Source organism: Brienomyrus brachyistius, chromosome 20 (genome assembly GCF_023856365.1).
Source record: "Brienomyrus brachyistius isolate T26 chromosome 20, BBRACH_0.4, whole genome shotgun sequence".
Taxonomy (NCBI): Eukaryota; Metazoa; Chordata; class Actinopteri; order Osteoglossiformes; family Mormyridae; genus Brienomyrus; species Brienomyrus brachyistius.
In genome coordinates, this window is record NC_064552.1 from 11576105 (window position 1) to 11602515 (window position 26411).

Genomic DNA, 26411 nt, shown 5'->3' on the forward strand with positions numbered 1-26411 from the left:
CACACACTTTTATTTCTTTGTGGGAAGTAAAAAACAACCTGTCAGATGATTTTCCATCCAACAATCCATTTTCCAAACCGCTTATCCTACTGGGTCGCGGGGGGTCCGGAGCCTATCCCGGAAGCAATGGGCACGAGGCAGGGAACAACCCAGGATGGGGGGGCCAGCCCATCGCAGGGCACACTCACACACCATTCACTCACACATGCACACCTACGGGCAATTTAGCAACTCCAATTAGCCTCAGCATGTTTTTGGACTGTGGGGGGAAACCGGAGTACCCGGAGGAAACCCCACGACAACATGGGGAGAACATGCAAACTCCACACACATGACCCAAGTGGAGACTCGAACCCGGGTCCCAGAGGTGTGAGGCAACAGTGCTAACCACTGCACCATCATGCCCCTTTCCGATGATTTTATTAAAGCACAACAAAAAAACAGTAAAGTCGTAGTTGCGGCTTGGTTTGGACTGGGCTGGGCGGTTCTCTTGCTGGACTGAGCGATTCTCCTTCAACACTCTGGGATCTGGGTGTGTGTGTTTGTGTGTTCGTTTGTGTGTGCGTTTGTGTGTGCGTTTGTGTTTTCTCTTAGGTTCACTTTTCCTGGCTGTCATATGGTGACATGCATGAACAACGTTAAATGTCGTGTAATTGTGTCGCGTTTGGGTCGCGATGCCGTCCGGTTTTTATGTCTTAGCAGTGGAATAGAGGATCTTTTCGGCGTAATGACCTGACCTGCAGTCGCGCCCCATAACATGACTGCGCCGGATAGCTAACGGACCCGGAATGCATGCTGGGACGGACTTTCATGTTGCTTCTGTTATTTAAGCTTTATAAAAGCTACTCCTTAGACCAAACATTGGAGACTGCTTACTCCTGTCATTTTCGGCACCTGTGGACCAGGCTGGAGCTGTGTCCGCGTCTGCGTGGGTCCTGGTGCCCGTTCTGCTACTGGCCCGTACCACCCCATGGGGGGGGGGGGGGGGGGGGGGTTAAAATTAGACGAGCTCCAGTTAACCTGCTGATTCTCTTTAATATTTAATATTCGACACTGCTCTCTATTATTAAGCTCTCAAGGTTATTTGTCAGCCATTTCCAGCTCATGTATTTCAGACAAGATCGTTAATATTTAAAAACTTTTAAAACAATGGAGCCCCGCCCGCCCCGGACAGTTAAGGCAGGCATCCTTCACCAGGGGGCGTAGGTCAGTCGGACACCATGGGGGTTTGGTGGCAGCAGAGAGTACGAGTGATCCTCAGCTGCGGACAAGCTGTGGTGTGTGTAAACATGCCAGTTGAAGCCTAACCCGCCGGTTAGACAGCCGGCAACTGGGTAATGTCACAACAGCGTCACCGAGCGTGTGCCCACAGCCGTGACCCCCCCCCCCCCCCCCCATTACGGATTTATTAGCGGTTTGAGCTGACAGCCTAGCATTCACGCTGCTCGACGCCCCTTAGAAGCAGTTAAACGTTTACCATAAACTCAGTCCTAGGATTAATGCTAATGCATATAATCATTTTTAATTACTAACATCAGGCAGTTCTCGTTCTCACTCTGCGCTGGAATAGGTCTGGCCTGGCGGGAGGTACATTTATTTCTTTCTTCCCGCAAGATTTGCTTATTAGAATAATAACAGAATGTGCGTGTCACCGGAGGGGGGTGACTGTTTGGGCGGTGGGGGCCTTCAGTGGGCTTCTTCTGTCTTCTGGTCCCTCTAGCTTCTCCCAGGATGATCATACCTACTGTCCATCCCCCCCCCAACCCCGCCCTGAGCTAAGGCTCCGGACTTCTGGCAGATCGAGACAGGTCGGGTCGGGGGGCTCAATCAAACGCTGCCCCCCCCAGGAGTGTGGCTACTGCAGGCTCATAGCCTCCCTGCTGCCTTACTGCTCCCCCAATCAAAAAAGGTGTTATTCACTCACACCTGTATGCCATTTCCTCTCTTCCTTCCTTCCTTCCTTCCTTCCTCATCAGTTTGCTTTGTTCCTGTGACTTTATGGGTTAATGGTACCCTCTTATTCCGAATGCAGTTCCCCCAGCCCTTTTTGCTGATGGTGACCCCCACTCCACCCCGGATTATTGCTAGAGCTTGATTGCTTGGCTCCACATTCTTGTGTTTTCCTGAGTCCCCATGCGTGTCAGCGGTCCAAAGAACTCGGCTTCCACTCGCGTTTCCACGGAGATGGGAAAGACGGGTCTTGGAAACCCAGCGGCGAGTGGGATTGTCGGCTGGGTTAACTCACTGCACCATAGTGAGCTTTATTAAACCTATAAACCAATCGGCTAATGGTCTTCAGTCCTCTCAGTTGGGTGAAACATGCTGACTAAGCAGACCCTGTAATTAACCCTGCTTCTGCCCCCCCAGATGGAGAACATCATCGCACGGATGCAAGATGAGAGGAATGGCATCCCCATCCGCACAGTGAAAAGTTTTTTATCGAAGATCCCAAGTGTCTTTTCAGGTAAGGCGTCTTTATTGGTCGAGTGAAGTGAATGACCCTTGGTTAGTTGGGGGGGTCTACCGGCCGTGAGATTTTCCCTGCTCAGTACGAAGAATGTATCAAGGACCTAGTTGCTTGTTTTATTTGACGATACGCTAAGCGTACGCTGCATGTTCAGCGTTATAAAGATGTGGCATCACAAAGAGAACAGCAGTCACCGTGGTAACTGCTACGCCGACTATACCTACTCAAACATGCTTACATCATGCAACAAGCTTGCCTTTATTTATTTTAATTTGTTACTGTTGAAATGGCGGGCAGATTAATCCTGGTTAATCCCACAAAAAAGGTTGACAATAATATGAAAAGTGTAGTATTTATATTATGTAAAATATTTGTTGATAATGGCAAGAAATAGCCAACAGGGTCCCCACGAAAACAGCAGGTAGAAGGTCCATCTGTGTAGGGGATGTGCTGGGGATTCCAGGAGTCACTGGGTGATGAGTGTTGATGCACAAGTGATTCATGGGTCAGTAGTTGGGTTGTGCGTCTTCGTTTAAGGACTTTCCTCCTGCCCTGCATTTCTTCATGTTTCCAGCACATTCCAGGTAAGCGTTACTGTGTCCTGTATATCACTGTAAGGGGCCACAGTATTGCAGTTCAATGGCCTGGACTGCAGATGATGTCAGCCAGTGAAGGGTGAGAATCTGTTCAGGTAGCAGCTGATTGGATGCCCTGAAGACGGCATCACCAAGCGGTTTGCAAATCCTACTATGAATCACATGTGTTGCCTTGAATACTTTATCTGATGGAGAACATCTGGCTCATTAGGAAACATAAATAGTGGAAAACATAAACAGGAAGCTCAAAATCTTGGTAGAAATGCTTCTTTTGACGATTCAGTCCTCTGGTTAGTTGGTGCTGAAAGGTCAGACACTTTTGGCATTTCGGTTCGGGGTGCCTTTGGTGATATGGGCTCTCGTCCATGGAGGTGCGTTCTTGTGACCGAGGTTGTGTGTTTGGAGGGGGGAGGGTGCGAACTCTCTCATTCTCACAAGCCGCTTCCCCTGGAAGGCATTTTGTAAACCTGAGATCATATCTCCAGTATGTTCCCTGACTCACTGAGAGAGCCGAAAGGTTTAGAGTTAATATCTGGATTTTTTTTCTAATCCGTTGATTGCCGCTCTTGACCTTCGCGATAATCCTACGAATTTCGTAAAACTTGCGCCGTTTATGTGGCACAAAGTAGAGCAAAAACAAACAAAAACATTTACTGTATTGTATGTATAAATTATCTGCAGCTGGGATGCTATCTTTTATTATTTTAATTATACGAATAACATTTATTAAGGTACACTATCAAAATGTAACTGCATGTATTGTCTCCGCGTTGTTCTTTATGAATGTGCATCGTAATTACTCGTTAGATATTCTTGGAATAGCGTTGAGTATTATACTTTGCGATTATAGTGACGTGTGGGGGCTGTGACTGGTGTAAATACAGGGTGATTGCGAGGCGTTTACTGTCATGGGTACGTACAAAGTAAATCATTCTGTACAGATTCACAGGAGGGAAGGACTGGGGAGATAACCGGGCCGCAGCTAAGCGCAGAAAACTGAATCACGTGATACTGCAGTCGGTCTGTAGGCAAATCACGTGCGTTTCCAGAGAGGATGGAAATCAGAACCCTCTTACCCTTGAGCGAGCAGCCCAGTGACGAAGCGAATGGATGGCATGGTGACCCAGTGGAGTCCGAGGTGGATGAATGTTTGAGGGTGTGATTATGACTCTCAAAGGCAATGGATGATGATGATGATGATGATGATGGTGTCAATGATGGAACGAAATCCAAACACACAGGACGCTGAAGCTGAGATAGAAGAGACATGGAATCCAAACGATTCTCGCTCCAAACTATGAAGCCACTCTATTATTCTGCCCTCTCCTTCCATTTTTCTATTTAAACCGCTTCCTCTTAAATCTGAGGGATTCTTAAAGGGACATGTTCCCTATTACATGCAGAACTGGTCTAGTGAATAGCGGAGAGCGCCCCCTAGCTTTACATGGGTTCATGCTATAACACACCACCTACTGGCCCCCAGTTATTTCATGCTTTTAATATGTGCCGTGTCACACAAGACCTCAGAAATTGAGTCAGATTTAGTTTTTCCGTTTGTATACAATTCCGGCATTTCGTAGAGACCTGGCTCAGATCACCAGCTGCTCTATGAGATGATCCATGAAGGATGAGAGAAGCAGCCCCTCCTCTCCCGTGCCACAAGCGGCCACCAAAATGAAGAAAGCCCTAAATACTGGGACCGCATTGTGGGAGACGACCGCAGAGAAATGGAGGGAACGAGGAGAGGAGATGAAGGAAGACGGGAACTGGGAGGAGGGAATGAAGAGAGGGGGAAGCGGAAGTGAAGGAGGATGGGGACTGGGTGGACATGTTCCGCATTATTCAGTGTTTGTTTCCCTTAACCAGAAAGGAGATGATTCAGCCTAAAGAACAGGAATTCCATATTTGCAAGAATGACGTCCCCCTCCACAGTGGTATCACCCATTCTTCTTCCTTTCATTTGTTTTTTTTTTCTGGACTGTACCATTTCTCCAATATTTGGTCCCTGAGTCCTGGTACTTTGGAGGCACTGGTGAAGAGGCCTAATGCGTAAGGTGCTTAATTAGTCAGAACACACTGCTGTCTGTCTTCTCACTCCTCCCTTTAAAGACGTCTGACGCGTGTAAATCTCCTTACCAACCTCGTGGATCCATACTGACCTTGATCCCATCTAGCCGTCTCACTTTCCAGTAGCCTGCCTGTTCATGGCCCAAGCAAACCCGAGATTAGAACTGAAAACAATCCTTCTGTGTGCAGACGGGCTCGGGGAGTCCCGGCTTGTACACACGGAGTTCCCTGCTCGTTTCGGATAAAGGCTGCTGTAGATCCCAGTGTGCTGCTGTACAAATCAAAGTCCTCTTAACTATTGAATAAAGGCTTATTTTTAAAAACGGGGCTGGTGTTTGCAGAGTTTTACTCCTCCTGGAAGTGGCCTGTATTTAAGCATTTGGTCCAGAAGAATATAAAGAAGTCTTCTCTGAATGGGTCCTCGTCATTCTTTAAAATATCATGTTTAATCTGCATAACCGAGTCCATCTTTGGAACCATATGAAGCAAGAGCCCCGTCGCAGAGGAGAGCAGCTGTGCAGGCGCGTCGCATTTTAATGAAGTGATCGCCAGATGCGGCTCCACGTGACGAGGAGCCGGGCCGTATCGATTCTGGGAAAAATCCGTGATGGGGTGAGCGCTTTGCCGGCCTGGCCCTTCTCCGCGTGCCGGTGCCTGTGACTCGTGTGGTTTCACGCTGCTCGACCGGTTGCGTAATGAAGCGCGTTACGTAAGCGCGTCGAAAGCCGACGGGGCAGCGCTCGCCTCTGAGGCGGCCATCTTTGCGGCTAATTCACATAACTCGGGGCGGATGGAGCTGATCCGCGGAGATGAGAGCTGGAGGCTCTGCTAGTTGCTGGTGAGCGAAGCTGAAAGACCAGATTCAGATCGTCCCACTTTGGGGGGGGGGGGGGGGTGTGGGAGGGAGAGCAACAGTCGCTGGGGAAACCAACCGACGCACAGTCACTGATATCAGCCTGAAATGTCAGGACCCAACAGTACCCACATTTTCACTCGGGCATCACAGTGGACAGCCCTCATGTTGCGGCCAATCCTGAGCAACTTTACATCTTAATTAAGCCCTTGGCTAAAGATATTAAAGTTAACGTCTCAATTTCCATTTATTAGTCTTAAGGTAAACGGCGAATTATTGCAGTGCTTCTTTCTGACTTGACTTACGCGTCATCCTTTTGGTAGCTGAATTTTTTTTTTTTAACATAACAATCAGAGCTGTAACAATTAATGCCGCCTGCTTCTTTGCAGCGAAAGCGGCGTGAAAATCCTCACTATGGGGTATCAGTGTTATGCGTGTGCCAGTCCGCTCTCGACTTGACCCAGTTTGCGTGACGGCACTGCCAGCTGGATTGGAGATGTGGGTTCCTGCCAGATTAATGAGCGGCGCTGTCCAGGGTGCTGAGCGAGCGAGCCGGTGCGCGAATTAGCCGCAGAACTTTCCGTGACGAGGCCCCTGCTGCAGCCGCTATGTCCAAGGGCGCAGTGAAGGTCAGAGAGGCGCGGTGTTCAAATGCAGCGCTACCAAACTGGGGGGGGCTCACTCACTCGCATGCACACACACAGGTGCTCACACACACACGTAGACACACACACGCACACAGTTGCTCACACACACAGGCAGGCACACACGCACATGCACACATGCACATGCGCACATGCACAGGCACGCACACAGGTGCTCACACACACACACACACACACACAGGTGCTCACACACACACACACACACATTTGTATTCGTATCTTTGTGGAGACTCTCCGTTAATTTCTATGAGAAAAACCATGATCCCAACATGACGGCCCCCATACCCACCCTAACATTAACCATAAGCAGGCAAACAAAATACAGGAATTTTTTTTATCGCGGATTTTTCAAAAATTTTGTTAAAAAACGGGTTTCGTCACACTGTGGGGACATTTGGTTCCCACAAAATAAGGTATATCTGGATCACACACACACACACACATCCGCGTACCGTGTATAACTGTGGAGTTTGCTGTAAGGGGCTCCCAGGCTCGGCGGTCCTCCTGTAGTTCTGGAGATTAAGACTTCCAGCCTGATAAGATGAGGCACCGTGAGGTAGGAGAACTTTATCGATCCCTGTCTGGGGAATTTTGGTTTTGTCCAGTAGCACAGAAGTAAATACAGCAAAGGATAACACAAGTAAAAAGACAGTAAATACGTTAAGAAACATCGGCAATGAAATAAACGTAATAAATTTAAAGAATAAGTTGGAAAAATGAAGCAAAGCATCACACTTGTATTTGGATGCTGAGCCGCAGCCCTTCTGCGGGATTGGGGGGGGTTCTGTTGAGTTCTAGATCAGTGATATTCCGACCCCCCCCCCCACCCCACACACACACACATACACACATACACACACACACACATTGAACCCATATAAACTCACAGCTCCATTTCTCAACCCCCCCGCAGTTTAAATACCCCCGGTTTAGATTGTGTTAAAGGAGGGTGGCAGTGAGTCCCTCAGCCTCCACGCTGCCTGGATTACTGTGGGTGATGCTACTAGCCAGTATAACCGTGATTTGCTGTAATGACCTCAGAAGAGGCCAGTGTCGCCCCCTGCTGTTCCAGCTGTGTGTCTGCCTTTGCTTTTCCCCTAGTCTCCCCTATCGCTGCTGCCGTCGTTTGTGTTCGAGTGTCGTCTCAGTTACTTCAAAGTTCTGTTTTTCATTAGCACTCTAAGTAGGAGACCTGGACGCCGTGCTGCTCGCGCTTATCCTCTGGGAACCTCTGAAGCGACCCGGCGCTTGTGTTCTTTAGCGCGGTGACTGGATTGCTTCAGTAACGTGTGAACAGATTTACATGTATTTTTATTTGTCAGATTCTGTCGTCCAGAGTGGCGTGCAGGCGAGGCGAACAGCACGTCGCAAACGTACCGTTAAGAAGTCCTTTAGGCATCAAGTGCATCAAGGCTGAGCCTCAAATGAATGAGTGTAAGCAGTTTTGAAACAAGAGCCACACATCGACCAACAAAGCAAGAATCCAATAAGACGGCAGTTGAAATCAACGGAAAGTGCAGCGTTAAGGTTTCTGGTTTCTATTGGATGTTAGTTGAACCATAGAATGTCGATAGTAAGTTATATACAGCACTGTGCAAAAGGCCTAAGGCGAAAGAAAATTCTTGAAATGATCATCGTGTTGGGGTAAAACTGATATTATGTCTGTTAAAGTGTGTCAGCTTCAGCCATTTCCAAACCTCTCCTAGAGTCACCCCAGTATTTGCAGTAACCATCCAGTACACTCGTGTGTTTCATATAGAGCACCTTGTATAGCTAATCAATGCCTTATTGACTTTTTCAAGCTAATTAATTAATTAGGAGAGCTTTTGGTGACATTTAATGAATGAATGGAACGGCTGAGGTGCCCCCGAGGAGAGGTTTGGGAACTGAAGCGGTTCATCTAGCCGTCCAACAAGATATCAGTAACTTTCTGGAGAATAAAAGAAATTCATGTTAGTTTTTATTTTGTTACTCTTAATTTACAAATGTTGTAATGTTAAATTGTGTTTCTTTTGTGAGCAGATATACACTTACTGCCCATATAAATAGCTTTAAGCATTTCCTTTGACTGCCTAAGACTTTTGCACAGTACTGTATTAAGCTAAAATTATCCACTCGCAGTGGTTTTAAATGCCCTTTCTCATTCACCCCCTCTGTACTTGTTAAACGATTCTCCGGGTGAATTACAGAATTCCCAGATCAGATTCCCAGATTTTGCGTTATTGCTCATGGGACTGGCATCACATGTAGCGTGTCGCCTGCCTGGCGTCCCCTGAGACGCTGGGGGCTCTCCCTCCTGCGCTGCATCAGTGCTCATGAAAGATGGATTTCGCTTATTGCTTCCTTCTGTATTTCCCTAATTTATTTATTTATTTTTAATACTCAGCAGACCCAGAGAAAGTATCTTGTGGGCCGCTGAGTCATTCCGAAAGTGGGTCACCGGAGTTCAGTGGCGCCGCGTCGCTTGACGGTGTTAACGATGCGGGTTTTTTTGGACAGGCAGGTGCCTCAGGCACCCTCGCGAGGACCTCGGGAGCCGCTCCTCCCGCTCTTCCGGCTTTACTCCTAGGGAAAATTATTCGAAACGGCGGCAAATTGTCAGGAAGAGGGACTGTAGGAAAAACGAGTTCCTCAGCTCTATACCCCCCCTCCTCCGCCCCCCCAGCCTGTCCCATCCCCGAAGCGGGTGGAGAAGAAGTGATAATTAAGAGTATAAATTTAGCCGGCGGAAACAGCTGGTGTCGCCCGGTGCGTGACGGCACTCTGATGCGTGGGCGGCAGGTAGCGGTGGGCCTGGCGCCTCTTACTGTGCCCCTCCCCCTCCTGGGGAGCCCCGACCCCCTCCAACACGCTCCAGAGCGTCTTCCGGCCTCCCCTGGGGGGGGTGCGTTTCTGGCTGCGAACGGTGCCTCCTATTTGCCGTCTTCCGCTTCTTGACGGACTGTAACCTCCGGGTGAATGAAGAAACTAAAGGTCGCTGAGAAAAAAAAATATATATATCTGAAATGATCAGTTTTCAAAAGTAAAGTGAAGCTTTATTTGTTTCGGTATATTTTTCATTATGTCAGTTTCCGAATTTACCATCATGCTCCTCTTTGTAAAACGTATGCAGTCACAGCTGAGAATGGCGTCCTGGCACAAGGTCAGACATTTATCGGGCACTCGCAACATTTCTTGGGACTTGCTGAAGGGGCCAAGAGAGATGTTGCTACTTTGCCAAGCAAGAGATTGGAACCCGCAACCTTCCCATCACAGGCATAGAGGCCTAAACTGACTGAATCACACAGTGCCCCTTAAAGATATTCCACGATTGTATTTATTTGGAGCATTAGCTGAGAAGTTCCGTCTGATCCAGGATCCGGACATGCTGTCCTTCTGTAAAATTCTTCATTTGTTGTGGAACGCAAGCCTTCCACACTGAGCTCTGATCTCGCTGTCGGTCTGAATGGCGGCTGTGGAGACGAACAGCCGTGGCCCCGACGGGATTCGGGCGCCGCTGCGGTCGGTTTGACGCTCGGCCCCCCACCGCTGCCACCACCCTGCTGCTATCCTTCATCATCTTCCCCGGCGCATCGGCCTTGTGCAAAGCAGCGTCTGATCCCAAAGTGTCAGGCCCTATATCAGCGGACAGGACATTCTAGCCGGGGCCCTTTAATGAACGTTCCGGCATTCGCAGAGCGGGAGTGCGTCTGCATCTGTGTGCGTACACTTCTGAAGATGTTTATTTGTTACTTTAATATTTAATATTTTGTCTTCCAGGGTCAGATATAGTGCAGTGGATGATCAAAAACCTGAACATCGAGGACCAAGGTAGGACACCCTCTGATCATGACTGATGCATGGTTTTGGGGGAGGCAGTTTTTCAGATACTAAATTTACTGATTAGTCATCTTGGAGATGCTACACTGCTAAGATTAGTCATCCTGGACACCTGCATTAGTAACATTTGTGAGCTTGCCGTACGTGGGGTATGGCCGCCAGTGTCGAAGAGAACCTTCATGCAGGTCCAGCAGATCTAGTTTTCTGGTTCTACAGTACGGGTTACTTTGGTTACTGCGGTGTCGTGATTGACTGACTGAGCAGAGGTAGCAGTCGCTGTGTCATGGCCGTTGTTAAGCGACCTGTCCCTGGTCCTCCCTCTGTACCAGGTGCAGTCGCCGAGCTCACTGTCGGCCTTCTGGGGGTGGTGGGGGGGGGTGGTGCTCTCCATTCTGAGATAGGCCTCCTGAGGTCCTGTGGCTACTCTGGAGGGAATTGGGGGTGGAGTGAGGGAGCCCCCCCCCTTTGTGCTCTGCCTGGGGGGCCGTTGGCATAGCAGGGGCCCCAGGGATATCAGGCCCTGCTTCAGCGAGAGGGACAGGAATGACCTTTTCCCTGCGAATGGTACTGTGACCTCTGTACCATGTCACCCTGGCAAGGAGGAAGCTGGAATGACAGTCTTTATATTGGGGTCCCCAAAGCCCCACCCTCATGTAAAAAATAAGGGCGGGGCCCTGGTGTTTATAAACAATGGCTTCGCAAATGGGACTCGGGTACGAGGAGGTTGGGGGACTGGCCCTCCGTCCTAAGGCCCTCGCAGGCGGATTGTTGTTCCATCGCCCAATTAGCTAAACGCGAGCCGCATGCCATCGTAATGACTCAGTGTCGTCCCTGACGGGAAGCTCGCGAAAGAGAAAAGGCCCGCGATGACATATTTAATAAATGAGCAAAAAACACTGTAAAATTTAAGGCAGAGTGTGCTGGGGTGAGACATTCCAGTGAGGTTATGTTTATTTTTTTAGTTTTGTTTACAGATACTACATTTCATATATTATGTAATTCGGCTAATTACTCTGCGCTTGTATCTTGCCTAAAGAAGATCTGCAGTGAGATCAGAGCCTTAAAACCTCCGTAGGATGTACAAACGGTCCTCGGCACAAAGGCACGTTTCTCGATCCTAAGGTGGAACATGATCTCACCGCTAGCTGCCATTACGGCCAGCACATTTATCTGACACGCACATTCTCTCCTGCCTCCAGAGACACAGCCTTTCATGCCTGCTGCTGTTTTCATTGAGGCGATATTTTAGAATTTTTTTTTTGTCAGGGTATTTTTGCAGTGCTTCTTATGTCTGTTGAACTTTTTTAAACAATTAAAAAAAAAAAAAACTTTGTGAAAGTGTCATACCACGGCAGGTATTTTTATCTGCTCTTCCTCGCTGACTGGAGCGCGGTCTCAGGTCCCGTAACGCCCGGAATTAATAGAGGCGACTCCCTGGGAGAGGTAATGAGGGTCAGTGTGAGGGTTGTTACGGTGCCGGTGTCCCTCTTCTGCCTGGTCAGCTGTCACGGTGTTTGCCTTGCTGCCTGATGGGTAAAGCCGGCTGGTCCCGCCCCCTGTGGCTTTCAAGGTTCCGCCCACTCCAGACTTAATGCGTTCAGGAGGGTGTTGTGATTGGCAGCCGGCTCCGGGCTCTCGGAATCCCCCCTCCGTCAGTCTGTGGTTCCTGTTCCTCCCCCTTGGGATCCTAACCTGCCCCCTGCCTCCCTCCACCCCATATACATTAATACGGTAGAGGTAAGGGGCGCGTTGCCGCACCCACCAGACCACAAATCTCCTCAGGGATGAGAACCTGAGTGTAGCCATGTGGCAGGCGATACCTCAGCACCACACTAGTCCAAATGGACCAGTGTGAGTTTTTTTCCAGTGGCTGGAGTGCCAATCCTGGCACCAGTCCCCAAGTTGGAAGACCTCCTTATAGGGCTGCATGTAGATTAACGTCATACCCAATTGCAGCTTAAGGGCTTTGCTCAAGGGCCCAATGGAGTATAATGCGGTAGAATCATTCATTCATAGGATTCGAACCAGCAACCTTCTGATTGCTGGCACAGATCCCTAGCCTCAAAGCCACCACTCCACCCATAAGATAGAGACACGATTAAAGGTACATTCCACCCAAAGAAGATATAAATGCAGTCTTGATAATTAGGTGACAGTACACTGCATCACCTGCAGAGGCGCTGTGGAGACTCATGGTGACTTGATGAGTGTGAATGTGACTGTCGCATCTCCCTGCGATGTGCTGCACTTGGCCAGCAGCCTGGCTCCTGCTACCTCCGGCAAGGTGCTCCACCTGGCCAGCTCCGGCGAAGCCCATAAGTGTTTCGGTGAATCCATAAGCGGGGCGGATTAAAGGCATCGGCTGCAGGGCGCTGCGGGATTGGCTGGGGCAGCTGGGTGTCGGGGGGAGGCCGGTTTTTAATGGGTTCCGGATGAGGTCCCGGCTTCACGCCCCCACCTCAGCGGAGCGTGATGGCACCCTCCAGATGCCAGGGTGGTAATAAGGATGCCCATGGTGTGCTTGATTGCGCTGGCTGACGATGTCCGCTGCTGCCCTTGGCGTGGTCTCATTCACACACACACACACACACACACATAGACATGTGCCCATCACCATTTTTTCATGGCGTAGCAGGAAGTTGAGCTCCGCAGGGTGGGCGGAGCCTTGGGACACCTAGGTCTGCCGTGGTACGTCTAGCCTTCGCCTTTCTCCTCCTACCATCTTCAACCCATTTTTTAAATTATTTTGTCACCCTTTGCAACTGTCTCTCTCTGCCCCCTGTCTATATCCCCCCGTCTCTCTGCCCCCTGTCTATATCCCCCCGTCTCTCTGCCCCCTGTCTATATCCCCCCGTCTCTCTCTGCCCCCTGTCTATATCCCCCCATCTCTCTGCCCCCTGTCTATATCCCCCCGTCTCTCTGCCCCCTGTCTATATCCCCCCGTCTCTCTGCCCCCTGTCTATATCCCCCCGTCTCTCTCTGCCCCCTGTCTATATCCCCCCGTCTCTCTCTGCCCCCTGTCTATATCCCCCCGTCTCTCTCTGCCCCCTGTCTATATCCCCCCGTCTCTCTCTGCCCCCTGTCTATATCCCCCCGTCTCTCTCTGCCCCCTGTCTATATCCCCCCGTCTCTCTGCCCCCTGTCTATATACCCCCGTCTCTCTGCCCCCTGTCTATATCCCCCCGTCTCTCTGCCCCCTGTCTATATCCCCCCGTCTCTCTCTGCCCCCTGTCTATATCCCCCCGTCTCTCTGCCCCCTGTCTATATCCCCCCGTCTCTCTCTGCCCCCTGTCTATATCCCCCCGTCTCTCTCTGCCCCCTGTCTATATCCCCCCGTCTCTCTGCCCCCTGTCTATATCCCCCCGTCTCTCTGCCCCCTGTCTATATCCCCCCGTCTCTCTGCCCCCTGTCTATATCCCCCCGTCTCTCTCTGCCCCCTGTCTATATCCCCCCGTCTCTCTCTGCCCCCTGTCTATATCCCCCCGTCTCTCTGCCCCCTGTCTATATCCCCCCGTCTCTCTCTGCCCCCTGTCTATATCCCCCCGTCTCTCTGCCCCCTGTCTATATCCCCCCGTCTCTCTCTGCCCCCTGTCTATATCCCCCCGTCTCTCTCTGCCCCCTGTCTATATCCCCCCGTCTCTCTGCCCCCTGTCTATATCCCCCCGTCTCTCTCTGCCCCCTGTCTATATCCCCCCGTCTCTCTGCCCCCTGTCTATATCCCCCCGTCTCTCTCTGCCCCCTGTCTATATCCCCCCGTCTCTCTGCCCCCTGTCTATATCCCCCCGTCTCTCTGCCCCCTGTCTATATCCCCCCGTCTCTCTCTGCCCCCTGTCTATATCCCCCCGTCTCTCTCTGCCCCCTGTCTATATCCCCCCGTCTCTCTGCCCCCTGTCTATATCCCCCCGTCTCTCTCTGCCCCCTGTCTATATCCCCCCGTCTCTCTCTGCCCCCTGTCTATATCCCCCCGTCTCTCTCTGCCCCCTGTCTATATCCCCCCGTCTCTCTCTGCCCCCTGTCTATATCCCCCCGTCTCTCTCTGCCCCCTGTCTATATCCCCCCGTCTCTCTGCCCCCTGTCTATATCCCCCCGTCTCTCTCTGCCCCCTGTCTATATCCCCCCGTCTCTCTGCCCCCTGTCTATATACCCCCGTCTCTCTGCCCCCTGTCTATATCCCCCCGTCTCTCTGCCCCCTGTCTATATCCCCCCGTCTCTCTCTGCCCCCTGTCTATATCCCCCCGTCTCTCTGCCCCCTGTCTATATCCCCCCGTCTCTCTCTGCCCCCTGTCTATATCCCCCCGTCTCTCTCTGCCCCCTGTCTATATCCCCCCGTCTCTCTGCCCCCTGTCTATATCCCCCCGTCTCTCTGCCCCCTGTCTATATCCCCCCGTCTCTCTGCCCCCTGTCTATATCCCCCCGTCTCTCTGCCCCCTGTCTATATCCCCCCGTCTCTCTGCCCCCTGTCTATATCCCCCCGTCTCTCTGCCCCCTGTCTATATCCCCCCGTCTCTCTCTGCCCCCTGTCTATATCCCCCCGTCTCTCTCTGCCCCCTGTCTATATCCCCCCGTCTCTCTGCCCCCTGTCTATATCCCCCCGTCTCTCTGCCCCCTGTCTATATCCCCCCGTCTCTCTGCCCCCTGTCTATATCCCCCCGTCTCTCTGCCCCCTGTCTATATCCCCCCGTCTCTCTCTGCCCCCTGTCTATATCCCCCCGTCTCTCTCTGCCCCCTGTCTATATCCCCCCGTCTCTCTGCCCCCTGTCTATATACCCCCGTCTCTCTGCCCCCTGTCTATATCCCCCCGTCTCTCTCTGCCCCCTGTCTATATCCCCCCGTCTCTCTGCCCCCTGTCTATATCCCCCCGTCTCTCTCTGCCCCCTGTCTATATCCCCCCGTCTCTCTCTGCCCCCTGTCTATATCCCCCCCCGTCTCTCTGCCCCCTGTCTATATCCCCCCGTCTCTCTCTGCCCCCTGTCTATATCCCCCCGTCTCTCTGCCCCCTGTCTATATCCCCCCGTCTCTCTCTGCCCCCTGTCTATATCCCCCCGTCTCTCTCTGCCCCCTGTCTATATCCCCCCCCGTCTCTCTGCCCCCTGTCTATATCCCCCCGTCTCTCTGCCCCCTGTCTATATCCCCCCGTCTCTCTGCCCCCTGTCTATATCCCCCCATCTCTCTGCCCCCTGTCTATATCCCCCCGTCTCTCTCTGCCCCCTGTCTATATCCCCCCGTCTCTCTCTGCCCCCTGTCTATATCCCCCCATCTCTCTGCCCCCTGTCTATATCCCCCCGTCTCTCTCTGCCCCCTGTCTATATCCCCCCCCGTCTCTCTCTGCCCCCTGTCTATATCCCCCCGTCTCTCTCTGCCCCCTGTCTATATCCCCCCGTCTCTCTCTGCCCCCTGTCTATATCCCCCCGTCTCTCTCTGCCCCCTGTCTATATCCCCCCCCGTCTCTCTCTGCCCCCTGTCTATATCCCCCCGTCTCTCTCTGCCCCCTGTCTATATCCCCCCCCGTCTCTCTCTGCCCCCTGTCTATATCCCCCCGTCTCTCTCTGCCCCCTGTCTATATCCCCCCCCGTCTCTCTCTGCCCCCTGTCTATATCCCCCCGTCTCTCTCTGCCCCCTGTCTATATCCCCCCGTCTCTCTCTGCCCCCTGTCTATATCCCCCCGTCTCTCTCTGCCCCCTGTCTATATCCCCCCGTCTCTCTCTGCCCCCTGTCTATATCCCCCCGTCTCTCTCTGCCCCCTGTCTATATCCCCCCGTCTCTCTGCCCCCTGTCTATATCCCCCCGTCTCTCTGCCCCCTGTCTATATCTCCCCGTCTCTCTGCCCCCTGTCTATATCCCCCCGTCTCTCTCTGCCCCCTGTCTATATCCCCCCGTCTCTCTGCCCCCTGTCTATATCCCCCCGTCTCTCTCTGCCCCCTGTCTATATCCCCCCGTCTCTCTCTGCCCCCTGTCTATATCCCCCCGTCTCTCTCTGCCCCCTGTCTATATCCCCCCCCGTCTCTCTCTGCCCCCTGTCTATATCCCCCCATCTCTCTGCCCCCTGTCTATATCCCCCCGTCTCTCTCTGCCCCCTGTCTATATCCCCCCCCGTCTCTCTCTGCCCCCTGTCTATATCCCCCCGTCTCTCTGCCCCCTGTCTATATCCCCCCGTCTCTCTCTGCCCCCTGTCTATATCCCCCCGTCTCTCTCTGCCCCCTGTCTATATCCCCCCCCGTCTCTCTCTGCCCCCTGTCTATATACCCCCGTCTCTCTGCCCCCTGTCTATATACCCCCGTCTCTCTGCCCCCTGTCTATATACCCCCGTCTCTCTGCCCCCTGTCTATATACCCCCGTCTCTCTGCCCCCTGTCTATATCCCCCCGTCTCTCTCTGCCCCCTGTCTATATCCCCCCGTCTCTCTCTGCCCCCTGTCTATATCCCCCCGTCTCTCTCTGCCCCCTGTCTATATCCCCCCGTCTCTCTGCCCCCTGTCTATATCCCCCCGTCTCTCTGCCCCCTGTCTATATCTCCCCGTCTCTCTGCCCCCTGTCTATATCCCCCCGTCTCTCTGCCCCCTGTCTATATCCCCCCGTCTCTCTCTGCCCCCTGTCTATATCCCCCCGTCTCTCTGCCCCCTGTCTATATCCCCCCGTCTCTCTCTGCCCCCTGTCTATATCCCCCCGTCTCTCTCTGCCCCCTGTCTATATCCCCCCGTCTCTCTCTGCCCCCTGTCTATATCCCCCCCCGTCTCTCTCTGCCCCCTGTCTATATACCCCCGTCTCTCTGCCCCCTGTCTATATACCCCCGTCTCTCTGCCCCCTGTCTATATACCCCCGTCTCTCTGCCCCCTGTCTATATCCCCCCGTCTCTCTCTGCCCCCTGTCTATATCCCCCCGTCTCTCTCTGCCCCCTGTCTATATCCCCCCGTCTCTCTCTGCCCCCTGTCTATATCCCCCCATCTCTCTGCCCCCTGTCTATATCCCCCCGTCTCTCTGCCCCCTGTCTATATCCCCCCGTCTCTCTGCCCCCTGTCTATATCCCCCCGTCTCTCTGCCCCCTGTCTATATCCCCCCGTCTCTCTGCCCCCTGTCTATATCCCCCCGTCTCTCTGCCCCCTGTCTATATCCCCCCGTCTCTCTGCCCCCTGTCTATATCCCCCCGTCTCTCTGCCCCCTGTCTATATCCCCCCGTCTCTCTCTGCCCCCTGTCTATATCCCCCCGTCTCTCTGCCCCCTGTCTATATCCCCCCGTCTCTCTCTGCCCCCTGTCTATATCCCCCCGTCTCTCTCTGCCCCCTGTCTATATCCCCCCGTCTCTCTCTGCCCCCTGTCTATATCCCCCCGTCTCTCTGCCCCCTGTCTATATCCCCCCGTCTCTCTGCCCCCTGTCTATATCCCCCCGTCTCTCTCTGCCCCCTGTCTATATCCCCCCGTCTCTCTGCCCCCTGTCTATATCCCCCCGTCTCTCTCTGCCCCCTGTCTATATCCCCCCGTCTCTCTGCCCCCTGTCTATATCCCCCCGTCTCTCTGCCCCCTGTCTATATCCCCCCATCTCTCTGCCCCCTGTCTATATCCCCCCGTCTCTCTCTGCCCCCTGTCTATATCCCCCCGTCTCTCTCTGCCCCCTGTCTATATCCCCCCGTCTCTCTCTGCCCCCTGTCTATATCCCCCCGTCTCTCTCTGCCCCCTGTCTATATCCCCCCATCTCTCTGCCCCCTGTCTATATCCCCCCGTCTCTCTGCCCCCTGTCTATATACCCCCGTCTCTCTGCCCCCTGTCTATATCCCCCCGTCTCTCTGCCCCCTGTCTATATCCCCCCGTCTCTCTCTGCCCCATATCTGTATATCCTCCCCCTCTCCCTTTGGCCCCCCCTGTTCTCCTCCTCCTCCCGCCCCCCCACACCCTGCTCCCTGCCTGCTGGCCTGTGTCTCCTGTCTCCAGGCTGTGGTCTCACCCTTGCTTCCCAGGGGACCCCTGTTCTCCTGGCGACCTTCCCGATTGGCTGTTGAGAGCAGCAGGTGTCACACTGCATGTGCTTACCTTGGCGTTCCCCCGTCGCCACGCTAATGAGGCATCTCCCTCTTCGGCGATGGCGACTCGCGCGGCTTCTGTCCAAAGCGCCCAGTCCGATCTGCGGCTGGGAACGTGGCCGACGGCGTGATTATGTTGCCGGGCACATGCGAGAGTATGGGAAGAGCCGTTAAATAATTCATGCCGCCTGACATCAGCGGTATTTCGTCAAGTCCCAGCGAGCTCAGTCCTGATCTGGTTCACTGTCTGATTCCCAGATTCAGCTCACGGGTTTCAGAACTCATCAGCAGAGCCTGTGATTTCTCAAATCATTCATATAACAATGTCATAATTTGAACTAATCAAATTAAAATCAGTATTTAGACCTGAATGGTGATTAAGTAACTTTTAATTGAGCTTTTTCTGAATAAAAGCCGCAAAGTAATGCTCTTGCTCCTGTAAGGCAGGCAGAAGGCAGAGCGGTTCGGCGTATAAATAATCACAGTTATGTAACGTACCGTATGTTTAGTTCGTGTTTCAGAACTTTCTCGAAGGAGAAAAGCGGTGGAGCTCAGATTGTGTGAAGTATGAAACATACACAAAGAAAAATCAGTATAAATGAATACCCCCCCCCCCCCAGGATTGGGGGAAAGGCCGTACACTTGAATGGCAGAGCAGTCGGCACTCTGCACGCGGCGTGAGATGAACATGCTTGGCCTGCACCACCTTCCCTTACCGGAGGGGAGGCTGCAGCGAGGTGATTAAGAGAGCTAGCTCCCGTTTCCACATTCTATTACCGTCCTCAGTGCTTCCCAGATCCTGTCTGGGCCTCGGCACCCCCCCCTGCCGCTTGCTTATCTGAAGGGAAGAGATCAAATTTGTCGGATTTAAGTTGCAATCTCTCAGATTTGCGGCAGAGTGGGGGGGGGCTCTAGAGACCGTCCACCATCTCACAGTCTTTTGGCCCGAACCAACTCTTCACAGGAGGTGCTGAACAGTGTCCAAGGCAGTTAGGGCCATACCAAATTTGTCAGTGTGGGTGGGGGAGACATAGTACTGTACCAAACCCGTCAGGATCATATTACGTTGGGGCCAAATCTGTGCAGTTCAGGGTAGATGGGCAGTACAGTAACTGTCTGAATTGCAAGTAAAGACTGTAAAGTGTAAGTAATTTAAAGACTTTATAGTGTAAGTAAAGACTGCAAAGTGTAAGTATAGAATGAGCGTCATATGTTTAGGGAAAAAATTGGCATCACTGTCATAATTATGGATATGAAATCTAAAGGTTTTTGCTTCAAATCCCAAGTGTAGTAGTTATGCAGTTGTACCTTTGATGGTAGTGTCTATTTCTGGTAACATCTAGTTGGATTAAAGGAATATATAGTATTATGGTCTCACAGAGGATGTCTGTGTGTGTCTTGACGGTCTGTGTTTGTGGCGGCAGGCTTTTCCCCTGCAGTCATTTACATGCTCTGATTAAAATGAAATTAAAAAAACACAAGCTTCCATTTTGTTTCTTTCCGCATCTAATTGTCCGTGTTTTCGTTTCCCGAATGTGTAGCCAGCTAATGGGACTGACATCGTTACCCTGACATCGTTAAGTTAGCGCTCTGAAATATTTATGCCGGCTGGTTTATTAATGTACAATCCGGCCCCCCATGGAAGGACAAGCAGGATAACATGGGGGAGGGCGGCACTGTCCTTATTCCTCCAGTGGAGGCGCTGCACCTCGGCACTCTGATGGCGGCCCACGGCTACTTCTTCCCCATATCGGACCACGTGCTCACGCTGAAGGACGACGGGACCTTCTACCGGTTTCAGGTGAGGTTCGAGACTTGCTAGTGCCCATTCGCCGCGGATGCTTACTGAGCCTTAATAATGAAGCAGTTTAGGAGGCCAGCGGCTAGCAATATGGTTTAAAATGTAGATGTGGGCGTAGAAGGTTGTTGGATCTAGTCCCCAGTCATTTTGTTTAATCAGCAACAAATATAATTGCGTTAAACATATAGTCATGGGGTCCAGAAGGTTGTTGGGTCTAGCCCCCCCCGTCGCTTTGTTTACTCCGCAGCAGGCTGTATTGTGGTTAAACACATAGACATGTGTCCATAAGGTTGTTAGGTCTAGTCTCCAGTTGCTTTGTAAAGCTTACTATTGTATTAGTAATTAGCCTTGATTTCTCCTGTATGATGTTCAGTTGTATAAAAGCTGTAAAACTGGGTCTGGTGGGAATGATGCTGACTGATTGGATGGACTGAAGATGTTCTCAATTATCCATCTTTCTGAGCTTCTTACGTTCACATACTGACCTGCAGCCTAAGGGAGTGTGGCTAAATTCTATTCCCCAGAAGGGTGTAGAGTGGCAAACGGACGCGCTGGGAAAGTCTGGCTCTTGGCTAAAGATCAGCCTGGGCTGTGATTGATAAGGGCTGTGTGCAGGGGGGCTGGGGGGTAGGGGGTGGTCATTAAGCTGGCGAGTCGTCAGGGTACTCCAGGTAGCTAGGCCCCCCAGGCATGATGAGAGTTGGGCGCGCTTTGGCTGACACTCTTTTTAATGGGCATCCAGAGCAGGGTGCAAAACGTCAGACTGCGTTAGTGTGAAACAGAGCCCCCCCCCCCCCAGAAGGAACGTGACCTCATCCCTTATGGGTGACCTGAGCAGCTCCATACTGAGGCTAAACTCCACCTCTGTGCGCATTAACCAGCCTCAGACAGTATGGATTTCGGGAGCAGGCTGTGCCCCCCCCCCCCCCGCACACCGGTCTCCACGACGACAGCAGCCCCTGAGTACCACACCAATTTCCAGCTCCGATTCTCAGCACAATCTGAGGGGTTACATTCAGTAATTTCATTTTACTCATAAATGCCAGCTATATATTTATACATAATATATATAATTACGTCTCTGAATGGCCGTCTTCTGATCCATCGGCCACTGGGGGCCCGGCATCACGCTTCAGCCCACCTGGTAAAGCTTTAAACACCCGAACGTCAGTGCAAATATCCGATTGGCTGTTACTGCCGGCAAAGTGCTCAGCCTGTACTTGTGTGGGTTTGAGGTTCTGTGAAACGCTCATTGAGTGTAATGAGCCCTTTTTGCCGTGTTTCCCTCACAGACTCCGTACTTCTGGCCCTCAAACTGCTGGGAACCTGAAAACACTGACTACGGTGAGTAAGACCTGCACGGGAGAGGCTATGGCCTGGTGGGGGCGCTCTGGCGCTCACTGCGTGTTTCACCTTAAGAGATGAGGGGTTTGTTGCAGTAGCTCTGGATCGCCTCCTTTGAGTCCCCAAGGCAGTAGTTTTGCGTAAAGGCAATCGGGCACGAGGGACGTGGCTCGAAAGTGCCACCTGCAGCACGCGGTCATCCTGCTCTGCGGGACGATTTGAGCTTAAGGAAAGACTATTGGCACGGCCTGTAGTACCCGCCCCCCTCAGCAAGCGATCGCTATTCTGATTGGCTCAGCTGTGTGAGGTAGATCCTCCTACCGCATGCAGATTGGGTCAAGATTACTGACCCCGCCCACACTAAAAAACAGCCTTTGCTACAGCTGCTATTTAGATTTAGTGGAATTCAGAGGGTGTTTGGCATATTACGCTGAGCCGTTAATCACTCCTGTGGTAAAGGGGGCGGGGCGCTCTGATGCTGTTGTTGCTCCTCACCTACCCGTGTACATATAAGGAGTCACAGCTGCCATGCCTCCCTACGCCACCTGCTAACGTCGAGTGTCTCTCCATCCCGCTGGATCTGCTCACTGCGCTGCACTGCACTGCACTTTCCAGTTAATCGATACGGAAATGGAAGATGTCGCTTTTTATTTTATTGCCTCTCTTGGTCCTGCTCTCCCTAACATCGCTACTCACTTTAGAGACTGACTGTAGGGCCTCAATGATCCCCCCCCCCCACCTCCACATCAGCTAGGGACAAGTCTGTGCCTTTCAGCGATTGGCCATGTGTTTTTCCTTGGACCAATCTCTTGTCAGCCTTTGAGATCTTTAATGAATGCATTCAGAAAGGTGAAAGAACATGCAGTCAAGCATGTTAATGCATTTTACATCAGCCTGAAATGTATTGAATCATATAGCTGTATCGTGTAGAGCCGGTAATATTCAACAGAACAGGGCTTTTCATGCGATGTAACTGCCTGATTATATCTTGAGTGTCTCCCCAGGGTGGCCATCGGGGGCACTGTTTCAGCTAGACCTATACATCAAAGCAGCCAGTGGGAGAGAAAAAAAAAACTCTTTCAAGCCCTGAACAATAACTGGCCTTTTACATTAGAGGACGGCTTGATGCAATCTGCAGCAATGCCTGAGTTTGCCCGCTCGGTCCCGCACTGCGGCCGCACGTGGGAATGCCGCTTTGAGGCTAGCAAACCGGCCGGTCGGCGCCCCCTGGAGACCAGGAGTCACCTCTACAAGAGGACCTGTGTTTCTTGTGTCCCGCTAAATAAACCCAAGTGGAGGAGCTACATTCTGGGGTTTACCAGCCTCAGCCTGCCGGAGATGATCTTCCCCAGCCCTGAGACTGCAACTTCAATGTTCACCTCCATAGGCGTAACTTCTGGTCTTGTAGGAGGAGTGATGGTTGTCCTCAGCAACTTGAGTCATGGCTTTTGTCTAGGAGGGCCTGGTAGTTGGCGAGGGAGCCTCACGTCCGTAGGGTGGGGCGGGGGATTTAAAACCTGCCCCCGCTTTGTGTGTGTGCGGTTTGGATCCTCTACCCGTGTCTTTGCTGGTTTCCTACTGGTAGCTCTAAATTGGCCATAAAGGCCCCCATCAGTGTGATGGTGCGTTTTATTGCATTTGTGCGTGCGTGCCCCGTGATGGACTGGCATTCCGTGCTGGGTGTTCCCCTGCCTCATACGCTGTGCCTGCAGCTCTCCATATCCCTCGTCCCGGATAAATGGATACGGATGACGGATGGAATCGCTTACGTGTGTGTTATTCAGCCGTCGGTCTCCCTTCGGCGCGGCGGTACGGGCGACAGATCCCGTTACAGGGCGGCTTTCCCCCGATGGCAGGCGATCACGGCCCCGGTGTCGTGTTTTGTTCAGTGGGCTGCGAGAAGCTGCCCTGTCAAGAGCTGTTCGCCCAACGCGGCGAGTTGCGCAACTTTCCGTTTTTACCCTCCCACCGTCACCCAGCGCTACTTTTATCGTCTCTCAAACCCAGCCTCCGAAAGCGAGGCCCGTTTTCCCCCCCTTCCTTCTCTGCCAAGGCTCATTACCAGCCAGCCAGTCACAGTGTCCTTCAGGCTATTTTGGGCACTGCCGTTCCCGGCCGCTGGTGCTCCTCTCCGCCACCAGTAGGCGGAGCCCCGTCGACTGGATGTTGTTTCTCGGCTCTTGTACGCCCGGGGAGGGGGGAGGATCAGACGGATCGATCAGCGGGGCCGGACTCGGCGGCGGGATCGGGTAATCCCCCGACGCTGACTCACTGGGCCTCACCCTGCTTTTAAAACCGTTCCTGCTCACCTTTCATGGACGACCCAACCCGGCACAGGGGCCTAAGGCACTAACCAAAGAATTAGCCGGAAAGAATATTTGAACAAACATCTAGCTTCGTCAGTATTGTACAATATGAACAATAATTCTGGAGGACAGGACGCCCCCATTCTGGGAGGTGAGCTGTATATAATGTTAAAATAACAACAGAATATTGTCACTTTAACGTATTTCACTTTTGCATCCATGTATAAATGAATGTATTTAATTTAAAAAATCCATCCGTCAGGCTGCTGTGGTCCCTTTAATCCTGCAGCAGCATATCTGTAGTGCCTTTTACAGTCACACCTCTGCTGTTCCTAGTGAATCGTAACCCCTTTTACTGTGAGAGCTGTTTACCTCCCAGACAGGAGGGGGCGCTGTGCCAAAGTGAGCCGCTTCAGGAGGAATGCCTCGCAGCCTTGCTGGCGTACCAAACGCCCCCACCCGGCCTCCCTGCCAGCCACACGCCCCTCCTCTCACCCGGTACCTCTTTTCTCTTCCTCCCTCAGCGGTTTACCTCTGCAAGAGGACAATGCAGAACAAAGCCAGGCTGGAGCTCGCAGACTACGAGGCTGTAAGCTCCCCTCTCGACGCCACCCCTCCCCTCTCTGTTAGCTATATCTCTTCTAACATGTCACTGATGGACACATACATATATACTTTGTACCTTAATGGTTTCTCTATAACAATATGCACCGTTCTTTAATGTCATCCATGTACGTCTGGGCTGTTGCTATTATGAGGTGTCGCTCTTAACTTTGTTTATGTTCTTGTTTTCGCTTCAGGAGAGCTTAGCGAGGCTACAGAGGGCGTTCGCACGGAAATGGGAGTTCATATTCATGCAGGCAGAAGCACAAGCAAAGTAAGTGGGGTTCGCGTGTGGAGCCGCCCTGCTGGCCACCCGGGAATCACCCCACATGTAATCCACCCCATGTCACTGGCTTGGCTTCCTCGCTCGCTCTCCGCCCTTTTCCTGAGCGTAAACTAGCTGTAGACAGTATTGTAGCTGCTGATGATGTGGTGACGGCTTGGCAGGCATGGTAAGAATGTCCCCGTTTCTCCGTGTCGTCCAGAGTCGATAAGAAGAGGGACAAGATTGAGCGTAAAATCCTCGACAGCCAGGAGAGGGCCTTCTGGGACGTGCACAGACCAGTGGTGAGTGATGGCTACCTGCCTGGCTAATTCGTCAAAGGAGCTGGCACAGTCGTGAAGTTGGCTGAGCCCCCACCGAAGGGAATTGCAGGGTGGGGGTCGGGTGCTTTGTGCTTTTGGAGGTGGGGCTCAGCAAACTGTTCATAGGACCCGGGGATGTGGTCTGTGCTGTGGTCCTGGGGTGGACAGCTGTGTGAGGGATAAAGTGAGCGTGTGTGTGTGTGTTTACGTACACTATATCGACAAAAGTATTGGGACACCTGGTCATTACACCTACAGCCACCACTCTTCTGGGAAGGCTTTCCACAAGATTTTGGAGTGTGTCTGTGGGAGTATTTGTGAGGTCAGGCACTGATGTTGGATGTGAAGGCCTGGCTCGCAACCTCTGTTTTAGTTCATTCCAAAAGTGTTCATTGGGGTTGAGGTCAGGGCTCTGTGCAGGCCAGTCAAGTTCTTCCACACCAAACTCACCCAACCATGTCTTTATGGACCTTGTTTTGTGCACTGGGGCACAGTCATGCTGGATCAGAAAAGGACCTTCCGCAGACTGTTCCCACAATGTTTGAAGCATAATGTCTTGATATGCTGAAGGATTAAGAATTCTCTTCACTGGAATTAAGGGGTCCAGCCCACCTCCTTAAAAACAACCCCACACCATTATCCCTCCCCCACCAAACTTTACAGCTGGCACAATGCAGTCAGACAGGTAACGTTCTCCTGGCATCTGCCGAACCCAAACTCGTCCATCAGACTGCCAGACAGAGAAGTGTGATTCCTCACTCTACAGAACACATTTCCACTGCTCCAGAGTCCAGTGGCGGCGTGCTTTACACCACTGCAACTGACACTTGCCATTGCACTTTGTCATGTGAGGCTTGCATGCAGCTGCTCGGCCATGGAAGCCCCCACTCCATGAAGCCCCCAGTGCGCAGTTTTCATGCTGGTGTTAATGCCAGAGGAAGTTTGTAACTCTGCAGTTATTGAGTCAACGGAGCGTTGGCCACTTTTACACACTATGTGCCTCAGCACTCAGCGATCCCGCTCTGCTACATTACATGGTCTGTCACTTTGTTGCTGAATTTCTGTTGTTCCTAAACACTTCCATAATGCAGTGATACCACTTACAGGGGAAAATTTCACTAATTGACTTATTGCAAAGGTGGCATCCTATGACAGCACCACACTTGAGTTCCCTGAGCTCTTCAGAATGACCTAATCTTTCACAAATATTTGTGAGCCTGATTGCATGGCGAAGTGCTTGATTTTATACACCTGTGGCAACGAAACACCCGAATTCAGTGATTAAGAGGCGTGTC

The 26411-nt window shown here is 52.1% G+C and overlaps 1 protein-coding gene across 2 annotated transcripts in view; it reads left to right on the top strand.

The window, feature by feature from the left end:
• LOC125715920 (regulator of G-protein signaling 7) overlaps positions 1-26411 on the top strand; it is a 71469-nt gene that overhangs the window by 28613 nt on the left and 16445 nt on the right. For both annotated transcript variants that reach the window (XM_048987993.1, XM_048987994.1), the window contains exons 3-9: positions 2368-2464; positions 10408-10458; positions 20172-20278; positions 21571-21622; positions 24453-24517; positions 24729-24805; positions 25017-25098. In XM_048987993.1, the coding sequence (XP_048843950.1) occupies positions 2368-2464; positions 10408-10458; positions 20172-20278; positions 21571-21622; positions 24453-24517; positions 24729-24805; positions 25017-25098 (531 nt within the window). The remainder of the gene's footprint in view (positions 1-2367; positions 2465-10407; positions 10459-20171; positions 20279-21570; positions 21623-24452; positions 24518-24728; positions 24806-25016; positions 25099-26411) is intronic.